This window comes from Opisthocomus hoazin, chromosome 10 (genome assembly GCF_030867145.1).
Source record: "Opisthocomus hoazin isolate bOpiHoa1 chromosome 10, bOpiHoa1.hap1, whole genome shotgun sequence".
Lineage (NCBI taxonomy): Eukaryota > Metazoa > Chordata > Aves > Opisthocomiformes > Opisthocomidae > Opisthocomus > Opisthocomus hoazin.
This window is the reverse complement of record NC_134423.1, coordinates 17,471,324-17,488,701: the sequence shown is the minus strand read 5'-3', so window position 1 is coordinate 17,488,701 and position 17,378 is coordinate 17,471,324. Positions and strand designations below refer to the sequence as shown.

Here is a 17,378-nt window from a genome sequence, read left to right as displayed (position 1 = left end):
GATACTGTTGCTGATTAGATTCACTTGTAGCAGCTGAGCCCAGTTAACCTAGGAGGGCAGAGTAGACTTCAGTTGCATGCTAACTGCCCAGAAAAATATCTTTATATAATCTGGAAAAGTTAGTACATCTTACCACAATACACAGCTACAAAAATATGTTTCTGCATAGGCACTTGCTCATTTAATTCTAAAAAAAAAAAAACAACAAAAACAACCACCAACCAAAAAACACAGCAACAGATAAAAAAACCCCACTAAGTTTAAAATTCACAACTTTTAGATGAAGTAGTTTCTGGGAAGTGTCACTAAATCTTCTAAAAAAAAAAAAAGGGGGTGGGAAGACTACGCCCAAAGTTTCAAACTGAGCATAAAATCATGCACAAAGACAAAATTTTGTTCCAAATATTTACTGAAAAAGTAATAATTTACAGCAGTGCTTTAACAGCTGTTCAAAACATTTAACATTCATTAGAAACAAAACTGTAGTTAAAAGCACATTCTGAATGTTTCAAATGGAGCAATGAAGTAAGAGCAAGCTACCATTAATCATATGCATTCCTATATCTAGCTGCTAACTAGAAGACAAAAAAAACCCCAAAAACCCAAACCAAAACCAGCAGCCATCTTTCTGTACACTATTTAGACTATAAAAAGTCCTGAAATTGAACTGTACATTCTACTTTACATGCCCTTGTGTCCTTTTTGTAACAGTTAGCCAGTAGCAGCTGCAAAACGGCAGAATGCATGCCAGTTGGTGCTTCCAGTTCGGGGTTTTCCTTCTTTTTGCTTAAAACAGTTTTTACATGAGACCATACTTTTGTGTGACTTACGGACCACTCCTACAGGCCTACGGCTAAGAATAATCAAAACAATGGTAAAAGCCTAACAGCTACAGTACTTTCAGCAGTATGTTCTACTTTATACAGTTATGTTCGGCATTTCTGCACAGCCTGCACACTGAAAACCCCACAAATATCTATTTTTATTGTAATAATTCCACTTTCACTGAAAGTTTATTAAGGTAAGCTTACAGCCTGGCAGGATTACACCTGTACAGAGGTGCATAGATTCATATAATTCTGTTTACATGCTTTTACAGACACGAATGTGACACCAAGTCCAAAGGGTTCTGTTTACCCAAATTATCAGCAGACCAATAACCATCATTGCAAGTGTGCTCTATTTCAGCATTAGAAGTGAATTAATACTAAATTCTGCTGTTTAAAATATTTTCTTGGCAAACAAATCACCTTATTTTTGGCTAGTTAACGATAGAAATTAGAACTTATTCCTCCTTTCAAATGTCAATCTAGTAAGATAGATCACATCCAAGAGATGGAAAGATGTATTTGAACGTGTTACCTTTTGTAAATTAGTTTATTCAGTTGTACACACACATACATGCTATCTTCATACACAAAACTTCCCTTTAGTGTCTCTTTCTCTCCTCCCTCTCCGTCGCCCCCCCCCTTTTAATTTTTAATAATTGGCATCAATGAGCACACTCATCAGGAATGGTCTATGGTGTTCTTACCATTGTTTATAACAAACAATAAAATCAAAATAATTTCAGCTTGCTTCATTTTCGTCTGTCTTGTTTATAGCTGTTTCCACTCTGTTGGGACTGCTTTCTTTAGAAGTCTCATCTGTTTGTTCCAAGAGCTGTCCAGCTTGCTTTGATGAAGGTGCAACATTACCTTTTTGAAGAATTTCAGTAGCTTCATGTTCTAGTACCTCTGATGGAGTCAAAGGCTCCAAATGAATACTGCCTTGTTCACTAATGTCTGAACTAATGGACTCAGGTTCATCTCTTTTTCTCAAGAATTGCTCAAAACTAACATCTTCACCCAATGTCAGTCTTAAGTCCCTTGCGTTCATTGCTGAAAGTGTAGTTTCATCAAAGCTATGTACTTTAGTCTGCTCATTCAAGATAACATTATCTGAACTTTGGCAAGTTTTCAACTCACTTTCATCATGAATACATTTTTGTTTCCCATCTACTAATTGTTTGTTATCTGAATCACAACATGCTGCTTTCTCATGCAAAGAATTCTTTGAGCTGTTGTCAGGAAGTTCCAAACTAGGAACATTTTCTGTATTTGACAATGATGAGTTTTCTTCTTTCTTTTCAACTGATGCAACATTTTTAGTTTGATTTCTATTGCATTCTTTTGTTTTGTCTGAAGAGTCATGCTCTTGTTTGCTGAAAAAAACAAAAGAAGTTATTTTTATAACAAATTAAATAAAGCAACATATGGCTATACTCTGCAAAGTGACACTCAGAAAGTGGTATTGTAGATTTTCTATTTGGTATTTCTCACAAATTTTCACAGTAAGATGGGCTGAACTTAATTAACAGCTACATTTTTCTTACCTATTTACAAACACAGCTTTGTATTTAGCAGTCAATTAGTACTATTTAGTCCTCGCATTTCATCTCCAGAAAGGAGGGTTAAGTTGTCCCCTTTGTGACACATGGAATTTTCCAAAATACAATTCCTCTACCTGCACAGCCTCTTTGACATAGATGCAGATACAACTACTTGGAAACTTTTGTTGATGATGTGCAAGAAGCCAGTTCATACCTTTATACTGTCAAATGGACTGCAATAAAGTAAGCAAAAAAGCTTACAACTGGAAATCTAAAATTTAGTTCAGCAACTACCAATTGGATTCATTGGAAAAGTGAATCTGTGAAGCAGCGCTTTCAGTCACTTTTCAGAGTAAAACTGTATGTTTATAAAAAGGAAACATAAAATAGAGAATCTTACTGTATAATAAAATATAAAACACAGCATATGAACTTTGAAGACAAACTGATTGTTTAAACCTTATATTATTTCAGTAAAGCCGCATGCATGCAGTGCTTTAGTGTGACGAGGAAAAAAAAAGATAGATCAGAATGCTCCAAAGCAAGACTGTACTGTACATGTCAGATCCCATCTGTACCCACAAAAATACAAAATAGTCTGCTCATATTGCTACATGCAATTTGCTCATACGTTCATATTCCAACAGTCAAAATCTTAAATACTAGATTCTAATATTTATCTTCATTTGTTCTAAGAATACCAGATTCTCCCATCCTTTCAATGATGAAGCTCAATTTTTGCTGTAAAGATTTAAATTTGGTAAGAGTTTACTATCATTTCTAAACAGTTCAAAAATTTTCAGAATGAGAAGTATCTCAGGTTACCCAAAATGATGATGGAGACTGACAAAATAAAGCAGGGGGAGGAAGATGGAAGAACAACAGTTGGTCTGTTTTCAGATATAAATTCTATGTAGCAGTGAACTTAGGACCAATTAAGTCTCCCATATTAGCTTTTAAAAATTAAAACTTAAATTGAAAATAGTCTCTGAGCAGTGACATGCAGACAGAAATGCAAGAGACATATCATCACCAAATATCTCATTAATCAAAACGCATTTGTACTTCATGTCTTCAGTTTTAAAAATGGTTTGAAATAATTTTTGGCTAAAACCACTTTTAACATTACCTTAACAGACATTTTCAGGACTCTTAAAAGGAATAACTGATTTCCTGATACTATGTTTTTATGATGTATTTTCAAGCTAAAAGTCTAGACATGTTGTTCTACTGATCCAGAAATTTAAAACAATTCATGTGCTTTGCCTATATGCTAAATGATATTGAGATCTACAGAAAATGGTTATTCTGGAAGAGGTGCTACATACTACAAACCTACAGAAATCCTTTTTCAAGTTTTACTTTCACTTAAATAAACTAATCCAACAATATTCCATTTCCTTCTTCGACTTTAAGTCAGAGGAATATTTTGAGTAGGAGGAAGAGACTGCTGAGGTATCCTTCAGCAGTGAAATCCTACTGATCACTGAGTTAGTCATAAAAATCTTCTCATCCCGTCACACTGATTTTTCTTTCATAATAAGAAATTAACTCAGGAGATAAGCCAACCTCTTTACCAAATCACCACCTATATTTGCTACTTGTGTCAAACAGAAAGGTTTTTTTCATTTGTTAGACTAAACCAGTAAATGACATTGTCAAATATACAAATGAAGTTTCTATTCAAGTTGTTCTTCTCTCTTTCAAACTTCCAGAAAAAAGGGGACAAAGGCTAATATTTGAGGGAAAAGTCAAGATTAAGTTCCACCATGAAAGCCAACACTTGGAACCTTCTGTTAGCTGTGGCTGACACAACTGGTCTTGCCACAACTGTTCCTAATTATCTCATCTATTCCAGAGAAACACTTAAGCTATACAGAGCTGTATAAATGCTAGTAAATATTTAGAATTGTTTTCATATGAAAATCCAGTCAACTCTTTATGAAACAGTGTACATACTGTATATGTCCTATATGTGTCCATGTATATGACATTTGGTGAGGTGTGGCTGCAGGGTTAACAAGCATAGTAATATGCTTCATGTGCAAAGTTTTGAACACACGTACACACAAAAAAATATGGTTTAAATTAAGGGATGACTAATGCCTCATTAACACACGCAGAGCAGTGTTTCCACACTGGAAACCCCAGATAGATTACGTATATGTACACACAAACACACAAGATTCACACCGAGAACTCTTCAAAGGACAAATCTGCCCTTAACATATAAAAGGAATCCACCACAATCTTGCTCATCTTCTAGTACCCCAAACCCCAGCTTTATCCAAACCCAGCCTCTCATTCTCACTCAGTTTTGGCAAAGCACAGCAAAGGAGGGAGAGGAAGTGGGGAAGAAAAGAAAAATCTATATATATTCAGTTCTCATGCAGAAATATGCTGTCTCTCATCAGCATACCTTCCTGCCAGTCATTTAAACCAATAAAACAGAGTATAAAAATAAAATTGAGCAAGATTTTGCACAACAATCACCATCACAAAAACAATTATCCACAAAGAACTGTGATCTTTTAGATCACTAAGCACAGCAGTAAGTTCATTTAGATCTACAGAAGCCTACAAAGAGGGTTTTTTTTTTTTTCTTTTTCTCATTGTATAGCAAATGCAAGATTTGGGTGCCAAGTGAGGCTGAGGGAAGCTAGGCTCTGAATATTTGTTCTTTTAAAATCCTATTGCCTCAATTTTTTTTTGCTGCTCTTTGCCATATATATTCACTTAACTTCATGTAGAGTTGACATTTATGCATCTGCATACAGAGTAGTTGCAAAGTATGTGCAAACACATCTTCAATATGTGGAAAACCTGTATTACATCTGCATTTACATTAAAAGTTTGGTGTGAAACACCACCATGGTTGAGGCACATTCCTTGACTGTTCCCACAAGCTGTTTAGGTTGGTTTGGTTTACAGAGCAGGCCTAGGGCATGCAAACTAGCTTTCTTTCTGAGGAAAATGAATCGGAGGCTCTGATCCGCAAGTACTTCAACTTCTAATGCAGTTGGGTCCTCAAGAGTCCAAGCACGTTCCACACAGCTCTGAATATGTGCACAGTATGGGCATTCTGTCCAGGGAACGCAAGTCTGGTCTAAAATAACACACCTGAACCACAGCACAGTGAAGATGCAGAATTCTCAGAATCAACTGCTTTCATCTACTGATCTGCTCCTGCAGCACTAAGCACTTGCTAATATCAACATAACTGCCATGGCTTAATAACAGAGAACAGCGTTTGAGGACTGAAAATCTCTGGTGCTAGAGCTACAATACTCCAGATGTCTGTCTTAAAGCCCATAAAGTAGTATCAAATGAACTTTTAACAGAAAACAGATTCATATATTACAATTATTTTTGTCTACTTAAACTGAAGGACAGGAGAAAGTAGTACATCATATTCAAATAGAATTACAGTGACTGTTTACTAATCTGTAGCTTAAAGTCAGACTTAGCTTCTGATACCTGAACCATTTAGTCTCAACTCTTAAGCAAGAATTTTAAGAGAAAGTAAAATTTCAAATCATTTAGCCCACACTGCACATGACCAGAATAGAGATAAAGCAAAACCTTTTTTAAGAATAGAAGTAACCTACAGAGAGACTCTCAAAGCAGTCTGCCTTTTTTAAAGGCACTGTAAACGCATATATAACAAATAACTACAATTACATTTTGACTAAGCTTTTAAAGATTATATTAGCAACAACAGTTGTGAAAGATCAGTAACTGAAGGAAGACATTTCACACTGTGGATCTGGAGTAATAATTTAGATCAATTATATGAAGTGTAAGTCTGGCCACAATATATATCAAAAGTAACGTAAAAGATCTGAATTATTTCCCCAGACTCACAAATTCCACAGTTCTGCATATGTTTAGAGTGTAGAGCTATAACTGTTACCCAACAATTTCACACATTTGCTCTGCTAAGAATTTGATTGAGTATGCTTTCCACAAATGGCATGTTTTTAAAAACCTAAATGAATATCCAAGTATTAACATTTTATACTGTATTTATACTGTATTTTAAAATTATTTCCCAATTTCCCCAATAATACTGTTAACTCATGTAATATTCTAAAAAAAAAAATGCTTCTTTAAGCAATCTGTACAATTTATTTAATGTCTTATGAATCTTGACTAATTGGCAGCTTAAGCATTACTACAAACATATTTTGACACTTGGAACCTAAATTCTACAATGTCTTGTTAAGTACATTATGACCGCTGTTCAGAATTTTCTATGACAGAAAATATACATAATGAAAATACTAATTAAATACTTCTTCCCAATTACTGGGGAAATAACACAGCATGTATTGAAATCAAGTGCATAAAATAATATGTACCTGATGATTGTATTTACCTTTCAAAAGCTGGTGTTTCTGTTTTTCCTTCAGATAAATTAGGTCTCCAAATTTTCTGTAACATTTAATGATATTTCTTCTATTTTACATTCATGAGCAACTGATTACAATATAAAGTTGTAAAAATATTTTCACACTGACATTCCACAAACCTGCTATGTAGCAGAGATTGAGCATGGATCTCAGTACAGATGCTTGCAAATAGTCTTACAAGTTAAACAAAGAAACAAAAAACCCCCACAAAAAAACCAAAAATCAAACACACAGAAACAAAGCAAAATTTTAAAGCAACTCTTGTAGCCTTTTTCATGTATGTAATTTCAATTATGCCTTACTGAGTGGGATGCAAACTAAATGTGGACAGCTTTTTATTCGGGGAAGAGGGGGGAAAAAATCTGAACTAAACCTGTGTTTTGCTAGGGAAAAAGAAAAAGCAAGGGAAAAGCAAGAAAGAGGAAGCTGAGGTTAGTGCAGTTTTTACGGATCACAGTGTTTTACCCCTACAGATGCTATTACATTACGCATAAGGAAGACTCTTACAAGTTTCTTCTGTGACAAGCATTTTGTTAAGTCTCTATTAAAACTTACCCAATGAAATAACTTTTCAACTCTAAACAACATGCACAAAGGCAATTTCCTCTCCCCCCCCCATTTTAGAATAGAATAAAAGCAAGTGACATTCGGAAATTTTTGCCATTTGGAAACAGCCAAATTGGTCTTTTAAAAGCATCTCTACACTACAGGACATCTTACCCATATAATCTTACTCTCATTTTGGAAATTCTAAGTGCCTAAGTCACAAAATTAAGAAATCAAACTTTTTTTTTCCTGTCTGAATACAACTATAAGTTAGTTTCCGTTTTAAAAAAGAAAAGGTCACTGTACATTACAACGAACATTTAAAATGATTGTTTGTATCACCACCTCTTAAATATTTTAAACTGTGTAAATAATGTTACATACTTTTAGCATAGTATTTCCCCCCCCCCCCCCAGAGGTGGTATATTTTGTTTCAATGTGGCCAAATTATGCAGCAAATATTTAAAAATTGTATGGTAAAGTTAAGCTTACTCTATCTTCTAAAATACCCTTTGCTATACTTCTATTATACTTTGTTATAGTTGTCATACAAAATCCATATATGTATGACCCATGCTAAGAAACACTTTTCTACTCAAAATAACTGCACTCCCTACCACAGAGCTTCCTTCCCTATCCACCACCCTCCTCTGCCCTGGCCAACCATATTCCCCACTGGGAACTACCAGGAAAGGAAGATTTATTGACCTACCACTCTGAATTTCAAACGCTATGTTTTTAAACAACCTGATTCATCAGTTTATATTCTCAGTTCTTCAGCACCTTGTCTGTCCTTTGACCTCCTACTGCGTATTTCAACAAAGCCAAGATGTCAAGCATCTGGCTGTAGCAAAACAACAGGCATTCCCTTGGAAAAAAAACACCAGAGGTTCCACATGGCCCAGACCACATCGAACCGCAGCACATTGTTCTGAAAGGTCTTGGTTCAGACGTCCTGTAAGCCAACACCAGACTAGTCTATTCTGCCTGTATTCTCCATCTTTTTCAGGTGGGCGCCTCACCCTCAGGCTAGGGTGTGTGGGTTGGAGTTTTTTTGTTTTGTTTGGGTTGGGGGGATGTTGCATTTTTTGTTTTATTTTTAAATGAAAGCCAGTATTTTGGAACACAATTTTGTGGAGTAAAATACAAATTCCCGATCTTCTATTATGCTGAAACACAGTATGGGATGAAAAACCTAAGAGCAATGCACCTGAAGTGGTAATGGGAGTTTATGGAAAGAAAAGGCATCAGTGTGTATGTTTAAGAATCTTGCTTAATGCTGCTGAATGAAGATGAACAGCATTCTCACATTTCTGCAAAATCACTGCTTCTGTTAAGAAAACCTCACCAACCCCTCTGCATTTTGGGAAGTAGGCAAGCAATGTTACAAGAAAAATCTTTACTAGTTGTAAGGACTTCTCCCATTCTATTACCAGCTGGAATTTCTGTAACAGATGGCCCTTTTTGAAGGGCAACAGAAAGACAACTTCTTACAGAAGACAATTTTGTAAAAATCAGAATCCAAAGATAGTATTTTTGAAATAAGTTAAGACGACATACTGTGAGATCATTTAGCTTCCTGATAGGCAGCATGGGAAATGTCTAGAAAAAAAAAAAAAATCAGGTCTGAAGAGGCATTTCCAAAGATTTCCTCTTTAAAGAAGTACATACAAAAAAACCCCTCAAAGAGTTGCAGTTCAGAGGCAGTATTTACCCAGATCTCAGGTCAGTTTCTGAGTTCCCTGAAGATGAAGATACATAAGACAACTAAACCATTCCTTTATTGGAACCTGCCATACAAATCGACCAGAATGGACTGACTGCAAACTGGAAATCTTTGGGTGTGACACACATACTAAAGGAGTCCCTCCAACACTGCCGTATCTTTTTGTAGTAAAACACAGAAAGCTAGATTTTTGCAGTACGCGTATCTTCTGAACACCATGACCCAGTATGTATATGTATAGTTAAAAAAGAATTGTCTTGGATCTTCATGCTAGTTATGAAGTTCAGAGATATTCTTACACTGTGTGGAGAAAAGACATTGCCTCCAACTTAGCTTGTCTCTCTAACGGAGATTTCAGTCTTTAAGCTAGTGGATAATGAATTAACATTCAATGTTTTAAAATACTGTACGGTTAAAATAGAAAGAAGGATGAAGATACTTACTGTAAGTAAGCAACTTGGTAATCTGAAATCTATTTTTAAGTTGATACTTATTTTGAGCTTAAACGTACGTCAGAGTTCCAGAAGAGCATTTCAGAATTTTTAAATGTTTTATGCAGTATACCAAAATTGTAAGATAAACTTGTTTCATGTAACCTGTTCCAGCTATCTCACCTCATGAAAACCAGGAAGCAGCAGTCAAGATGGTTAGCGATACTTTTATTCTAGCACTTACTCCAATCCTACATGAGGAATAATCTCTTCACCATAAAGGCCTTTTAAACCATGATTCAAGTATTTAAGATCTGAAATGATAAATTTGCTGAAAGGCACTTTTAAATAAAAGTGCATAAAGCTACATTACGACCAAAAGAAAAGATTCTGCAAAACAAGCTCAGTTTTCTTTTAATTGTCTACCATAACCCAAATACCCAGAACATAGCTGTAGTTTACTTAAGGCAACTGTAAAACATTGCAGCTAACCTCCAACTACTATCTGGAGGAGGTACTTCACTCAAAATACCTTCGCAGGCACACTCTATACATTAGATGGACTATAAATTATTTAAATTTATTGACTTTTAAAACCACATTAATTAAACAGCTTATCACCACATCACTAAAATTGATTTTCTATGTTTATATAAGAAAATGCTATCACAGAGATAGCAAGAAGTGTGTCTCCTAGAAAACCTTGTTAGGTCATCAGTTCTAATATAAGGTCTAACCTTTCAAAGGTTTCCTATTAAAAAAAAAGAACAACTGAACAAAATCCTCAAAATTGCTTATGCCTGTATCTTCTTTGTTGATGCTGCATTAAAGGTAAATTTAATCTGCTGAAGTATGGTGCTGCCTCTGCTATATTTAAATAATGTTATTAATCATAAATTAAATGATTCATGACCTCAGCAAGTCTTAATGGCTGTCTACAAGGCACAATACTTGACAGAAGAAACAGCTTTATCAGCTTAAATTTTATGAAAAATGTAACTGATATTAGATTGACATCTACCATATGTGTTTTCCTAATTTAATTCATTTAATTTAAAGCAGTGCTAAACCCAGACCTTCCAAAGAACTTTAGCACATGCTTTCAGCACAACATAAACATCTTCTAACACTAATATTCTAGCAGGTAACCAACAACTTAACCATTTATAACTATTTTAATTACTACATCTTAATTTGCAATAAAAGATGGCAAAAGTAACTACAAAAAAGGATTGTTTTAAAATCACATCGCTATGATAGTACTGTAACAATGCTCATCGAATTAACAGTAAGAAAAATGATCAGGGTGAATCAAACCACATTTTTTGGGTCAGGGACTTGAAATACTCTGAAGTATTTAATAATGAGCAGCAACACCAGTAAAAGATGACGCAATACCAAATATTTAGCTTCGCTTCACTGCTTTAACTATTTCTACACAAGAACTTACATATATTGGAAATAGTAATTTGTCTAAAAACAGTGACTCCTGAAAGAACAGAACAATTTAGACACAAAGAAATCAGATATTGTACATCCAAGGACAAAAACATACTGTTGTTCTTGTCTGAATAAAGGTAAGTTTTGCTACCAAAATAAACGGGTATGAATTGGTCCAATATCTGTAGATTTTTTAAATACATTATTAACATTATTTTACACCCTCAGATTCTGATAGATATCCATGGTAATGTTTTATAGCTTATAAATCAGATTCAACCTGGCTAGTTTATACTGTTTTGGAAGCGAACAGGGTTTATAACATTTTGCGATAACCACAGCTTTGTTAATACGATTTACTCTGGATTTCTGATATACATTCTCAGCCTTAATTCTGTTGCGAAATAAGTTTTAGGAAGCAGTTCATTCTAATTTGCAATTAGCAGAAGCTTCATAAGTGGATACTAGAAGACCAGCATCTTGTGATGTTCCCAACACTTTCATGACATAAGAAATCTTGAATACCATAGTTCTCAAACAGCAACAAAGGCAATGTACTTTCTTACACCTGTGGAGCTCAAGTGCTTCTGGAAAGAACATGATGAAAATAAAACAAAGACTGTGACCATCTTCAGGAAGTACAGCCTTAGACTAAAATGCACAGTCAAAGCATGGATGGGCATATTCTCATTTCTGAAATTCACACAATCTCACTCTTTTCCTGCTACTACATAATAAAATTATGTATATTTGCACACACACAGAGAGCTCAAATCATGAGCAACTGTCTTCCCAGCAAACTGTCATGTTTTCTTACAACCAAAGAGTTACCCTTACTCTGGGTAAGCAGTACTGAAACTCAGCTGGAATCTTCTGCCAAACATCCCTTTTTTGTCCACCCCTAACCAAAAGTAACCTGTTCTAGGACTACTGTAGATTCCAAAATTTCTAGAAAACAACTTCATGTTAACAAGTGGTTCAAGGTGCCTTCCAGGCACTCCACTGAACCATACTCAGCATTATGAATATAAATCTATTTTACAAACAAAAGAATGGAAAGGTCTTTGGATTGTGGTGGTGGTTTTGTTTTGCCTGTTTGTTGTTTTTTTTTTGTTGTTGTTTTGTTTTTTTAAACTCCAGCTTTTAGCAGAAATTCTCCATTTTGAAAAATGTAACTCTAAGTAGAGCCGATGATTCATAAGGAACAATTCTCCCCCAAATTTCTGATTGTATGAGCATTTACTGGGAAGGTACACGTGAATGGAGCATCTGTCCTATGAGGAAAGACTGAGGGAGCTCGGCTTGTTCAGCCTGAAGAAGAGAAGGCTGAGAGGGGACCTAATAAATGCTTATAAACATCTGAAAGGTGGGTGTCAGGAGGATGGGGCCAAGCTCTTTTCAGTGGTGCCCAGTGACAGGACAAGGGGCAATGGGCACAAACTGAAGCACAGGAAGTTCAACCTGAACATGAAGAAGACCTTCTTCACTCTGAGGGTGACGGAGCACTGGAACAGGCTGCCCAGGGAGGTTGTGGATTCTCCTTCTCTGGAGATATTCAAGACCTGCCTGGACAAGGTCCTGTGCAGCCTGCTCTAGGTGACCCTGCTTCAGCAGGGGAGTTGGACTAGATGGCCCACAGAGGTCCCTTCCAACCCCTACCATTCTGTGATTCTGTAATACATGGTTAGAGAGAAGAAAAAGCTGCTTCTACGCTATGGTGTTTTACACTGTTAATGACTGAATGGAAAAGGAAAGATGGTGACATTCAGGTTACTTGACACTGTCTCCAGTTTCTCACCTGTAAAATCAGGTTAGCAATGAAGGCAGCTACATAATAGCTATCATTATCTTGAGTAGTGAAGTGTTATTACACACAAAGCTGCACAGTTACAAACATTTAACACAGTAAGAAACAAACATCTACCTTCCTGTCCGAAACACTTGCAAAACAAAGGTAATATAGAATTTGCTAATCGAGCAAGGCTGCCCTGCAACTACATCTCTTTTAAGAACCTATAAGGCAGTGATACTCAACGTCCTAAAAACAACAAGAGACAGACAGGTTAAGGAACACACAAATGAAATCTCAGTTCCTTGACCATAAGCTAAACTGGCTACACCATGCATATTCATGATCTGTCCTTGCAGACGTGGTCCAACATGTTGCATTATTCACATAACTTGGTAGATTTTGGGACCATCAGCAATATTTGATATCAAGTCAGGTAGGTTTACTTGCATAGTTTAGTAATGGTTTTATGTTACAAGTTTTCCTCATGAGTAACTTTTCCGAGATCCTCACACAAATGGAAACAGGATGCCATGATGATAATTGTTTCTCTGTGAACTATTTACACAAAGCCAGCAAATCTGAATGTAGCTTATAAGTGTTTCAACGGCGAGCCTGAAACTCAAAAAATTTCTGTAGCAATGCTGCAAGAGAACCAAATGATAATATTCCAAATGAGCATTCAGAAGAGGTATAATTCACATAAATTCAAACTGAAGTGTCTATCTAGTGTAATTTCTGGAAAATTCTTAGAGAACATTTCTGAAAGCCACGAAAATCTGCAATCATGTTTTTTGTTGTTGCTGGAAACCCGAATGAAAGTGAAACATCACAGATTCAACTTCTTCTGAAATACAACAGCGTGTTCCCAGTGAAAACACAAACCCACTATGCTTTTCTGAATGCTGCTGTGTCAAAACAGAAGTCCTGCAAGAAAAACCTGTAGTAGGTAACCGATGCTTGAACAGCAGCATTCAAGATAGAACATAGCTTCTGTCAGAAAAAAAAAAAGTCGCAAAAAGAACGAGACTTTAGAGTACTGAGTAAGCGTGCAGATGCTCAATCACAAAATACGCATAAGAGACAATGGATGACAGGATCTTTGCTATTATTAGCAATACCACAGTGGTTGCAGGAGCTCAGTATCACCAAAACTGTTATTGTTTGAATACTAGAAGTGAAGAGGACAAAAATAACGGAAAAAAAAAAAATCGATTAATCTCAGAGAATTTGATTATGCAGAAAAAGAAAGTGTTGCAAATCAAGAACAGGTTGCATTCATCCGAAATAATCTCTTATAACTAGGAGGTTATAACAGTGACTGATCTCAGAGTAAGATTAGGTTGCTTGAAAGCTAGTAAATTAAAGATTCAACCAAGACACACATCTGCTGTAAGCAGAAGGTTGAGTTTGAAGGAACACTAGATGTTCATCATGACAAAAGGAAAGTTTATCATATATCCAGACAACCTGTTGATGGATAAACTTGCCATAGATAATCTAGAACTAAAGATGAAGTCAGAAGCAGTGAAATCAAAAGCAGCAGATGCCTCAGCAGCTTGAGCAGAGCATCCCTGAAGATGAGAGACGATACCAAAAGAACAAGGTGTGAATGAACTGTGGCTGCTCCACCCTCAGAACCAAGACTCTATAAATGTATCTGCTTCCACCACATGCTTTCTTCCAACAGTATTTAGGAGCAAAAAGAAGCTTAGCTACCAGAGCAACGCAGCTAATAAATTCCTTCAGCCAAGATTCAGTTTATGCAGTTACAAGCGACATAAGTAATTCAAAGCATATTTTGTCATTATATACTGTAAAGTCACTGGCAGACAAAAATGCAACTTCCTTGAATATTAAATAGATCAGCACTTGTATGTTTTAATGAACACCTAAAGAGAATGACAAATCCCTTTAGTTTCAGAAGCTAGGATCAAGTTCAGAACAAAATGGGCTTTGATGTTGACACATATATGCCATCACTTCTACACTACTCTAGCTTGGGATGATATCGATAGACTTGAGCAGAAAAGAAACACTGCATCACATAAGTGAAACTCCCGGTAAGCCTCTCTTCAAAGGAGTAAAGCCCCCAAAAAGCTGCAAGTCAGCGCTGCAAAGCAGAGAATGTTATCACAGAAGTGCCTTTGCCAGACCACAATATTGTGAGAAAAGACCAGACATGTTGCCTAAAAGATGCAAGAAGAGAATACCACAGCTTCAACGTATGAAGAAAAAGGAAAGGTCTGGTCAGATCCTTGTTCACTTACATACCAAAATAATCCCAAGATGGACTGGGTTCAATTTTCTGGTCCACAATGATGTGTCAGTGAGCCAAGGCAGTATAGGATACCTGCTCACTTTCAACTTCCCTGCAACAAAAATGTCTGCTGTCAGTTCATTTAAAAATACGTTAATTGTTGCGCAAAGCAGAGAGTTGAGCATTAGAAGAGTACTGGCATAGTTATTAAGCCTTATTCCCTCAGCACAGTGTGGATCACTAAACAAACAAGGCAACTTTATGCAGAGTAACAACTTAAAAAGCAATTCCTGCTGGAAAATCTCCAGCTAGGTTATCTATATTACTAACTAATGGCAGGATACTGGTTCAACGACAATTGCATCAACTTTACACAGAGCTCGTAGAACACGTCTGGTCATTAGCAATAAAGATGAGTTTTACAACACATACAGACAGTCTGACATCTAATAAGAGATACCATCTGTGAGATGCAAGAGAAGATCCAAAAGCGTTCAAGATCATAACTGTGAGTCATTGTTTGCAATGATGAAGTGATTCTGAAGAGCCCCATAAACAAGTCATACCCCACTGAATTATAGGTCAAAGAATGGGAAGAAACACTCATAGATCACTGAGAAACCACACAGCTAAAGTTATGAATATTGTCTGCAAGTTACTCTTCTTCCAAAGCAAACCACAGAGTGCCATCAAGAACCATCCCGCAAAAAGATGAACATTTTTGTGTGTACTCTGTACTGCGAATAATGAAATAAAGAAATCTGCCACACAGGTATACTCATGCTCTTATGTGTAGCAATGATATATTCTTGTCCAAAGTACCAGAGAATTAGTACATGGAACAGGACAAGATTTACTGAAATTAATGAAGTCTATGAGCATGACAGTTTCAAAAAGCACCATCACAGACCATATCACCTCATGTAGTACCAGTAACTAATCTTATGCCAGCCATCAGAGCTCTGAAAAATAATGGCTATCTGCACCTGTCCTAATACAACAGCTTGCAGAAACAAACCTGCACATACTATTGACTACTTCAAATCTTTTCAGTGTTCACCCAACTGTTTCTGAGTAATACATGATTTGCATACCCAACATTCTTAAATATTTTCATGCGACATCTCTCTAACATATATTCAAGACAGTAAGATCCTTGTGTAGTACTGACAAAGGCCAGCCACAGTTGTACCTCTTTCCCCACCATTCAACACATTATAACCTAGCTGAGCGGTACGGTTGACAGGCCTGAGGGACAGGATGCCATCCAGAGGGACCTGGACAAGCTCAAGAAGTGTATGTATGAACCTCATGAGGTTCAACAAGGCCAAGTGCAAGGTCAGGCATCTGGGTTGGGGCAACCCCTGGTATCAATACAGGCTGGGGGATGAAGGGATTGAGAGCAGCCCTGCCGAGAAGGACTTGGGGGTACTGGTGGATAAAAAGCTGGACATGACCCAGCAATGTGCGCTCGCAGCCCAGAAGGCCAACTGTATCCTGGGCTGCATCAAAAGCAGTATGGCCAGCAGGTCGAGGGAGGTGAGTCTGCCCCTCTGCTCTGCTCTGGTGAGACCCCACCTGGAGTCCTGCGTCCAGCTCTGGAGTCCCCAGCACAAGAAGGACATGGACCTACTGGACTGGAGCCAGAGGAGCGCCACAAAAATGATCAGAGGGCTGGAGCACCTCTCCTGTGAGGAAAGGCTGAGAGACTTAGGGCTCTTAAGCCTGGAGAAGAGAAGGCTGCGGGGAGACCTTATTGTGGCCTTTCAGTACCTAAAGCAGGACTATAAGGGCCTGTTGTGACAGGACAAGGAGTAATGGCTTTAAACTAAAAGAGGATAGATTTAGACTGGATATAAGGAAGAATTTTTTTACCATGGGGGTGGTGAAACACTGGCACAGGTTGCCCAGAGAGGTAGTAGATGCTCCATCCATGGAAACAGTAATGGTCAGGTTGGACGGGGCTCTGAGCAACCTGATCAAGTTGAAGATGTCCCTGCTCACTGCAAGGGGGTTGGACTAGATGACCTCCAAAGGTCTCTTCCAACCCAAACTATTCTATGATTCTATAACCTTTCCTTACTTATAGTTCAGCAAATATTAATTCCCAACACCTACTGCCAGCTCTAAGTAGAAAAGCTAAGATCATATCACAGCTCAACATTTTATTTTTCCCATTGTTTGAATTTCATGGAAATCTAAACTGCTAAAGGACACAAACCACCCTGGATTAATGAAGGGAATACAGCTCACCCTCCTAGATGACTCTTTCCAGTGTTTTGTCCAATTTCAATATTCTGTGCTGCAAAGCCAGAAATTTCTTTTTTCAAATGGCTTTTTGGAATGCCTTCCCAAATTAACTTCCTTCCTCTGTTCATTCCTGCCAAAATATCTTCAATTCTT

The 17,378-nt window shown here is 36.9% G+C and overlaps 1 protein-coding gene across 7 annotated transcripts in view; it reads right to left on the bottom strand.

Moving 5' to 3' along the window:
• Window positions 1–391: 391 nt before the first annotated feature.
• ZNF280D (zinc finger protein 280D) overlaps window positions 392–17,378 on the bottom strand; it is a 54,743-nt gene continuing 37,756 nt past the window's right edge. For 5 of the 7 annotated variants that reach the window (XM_075432219.1, XM_075432222.1, XM_075432220.1 and 2 more), the window contains one exon: window positions 392–2,203. In XM_075432219.1, the coding sequence (XP_075288334.1) occupies window positions 1,570–2,203 (634 nt within the window). In that variant the 3' untranslated portion in view covers window positions 392–1,569. Of the gene's footprint in view, window positions 2,204–6,749; window positions 6,806–14,989; window positions 15,088–17,378 lie in introns of all 7 variants that reach the window. The other 2 variants (XM_075432225.1, XR_012765202.1) reach the window with 2 other exon arrangements.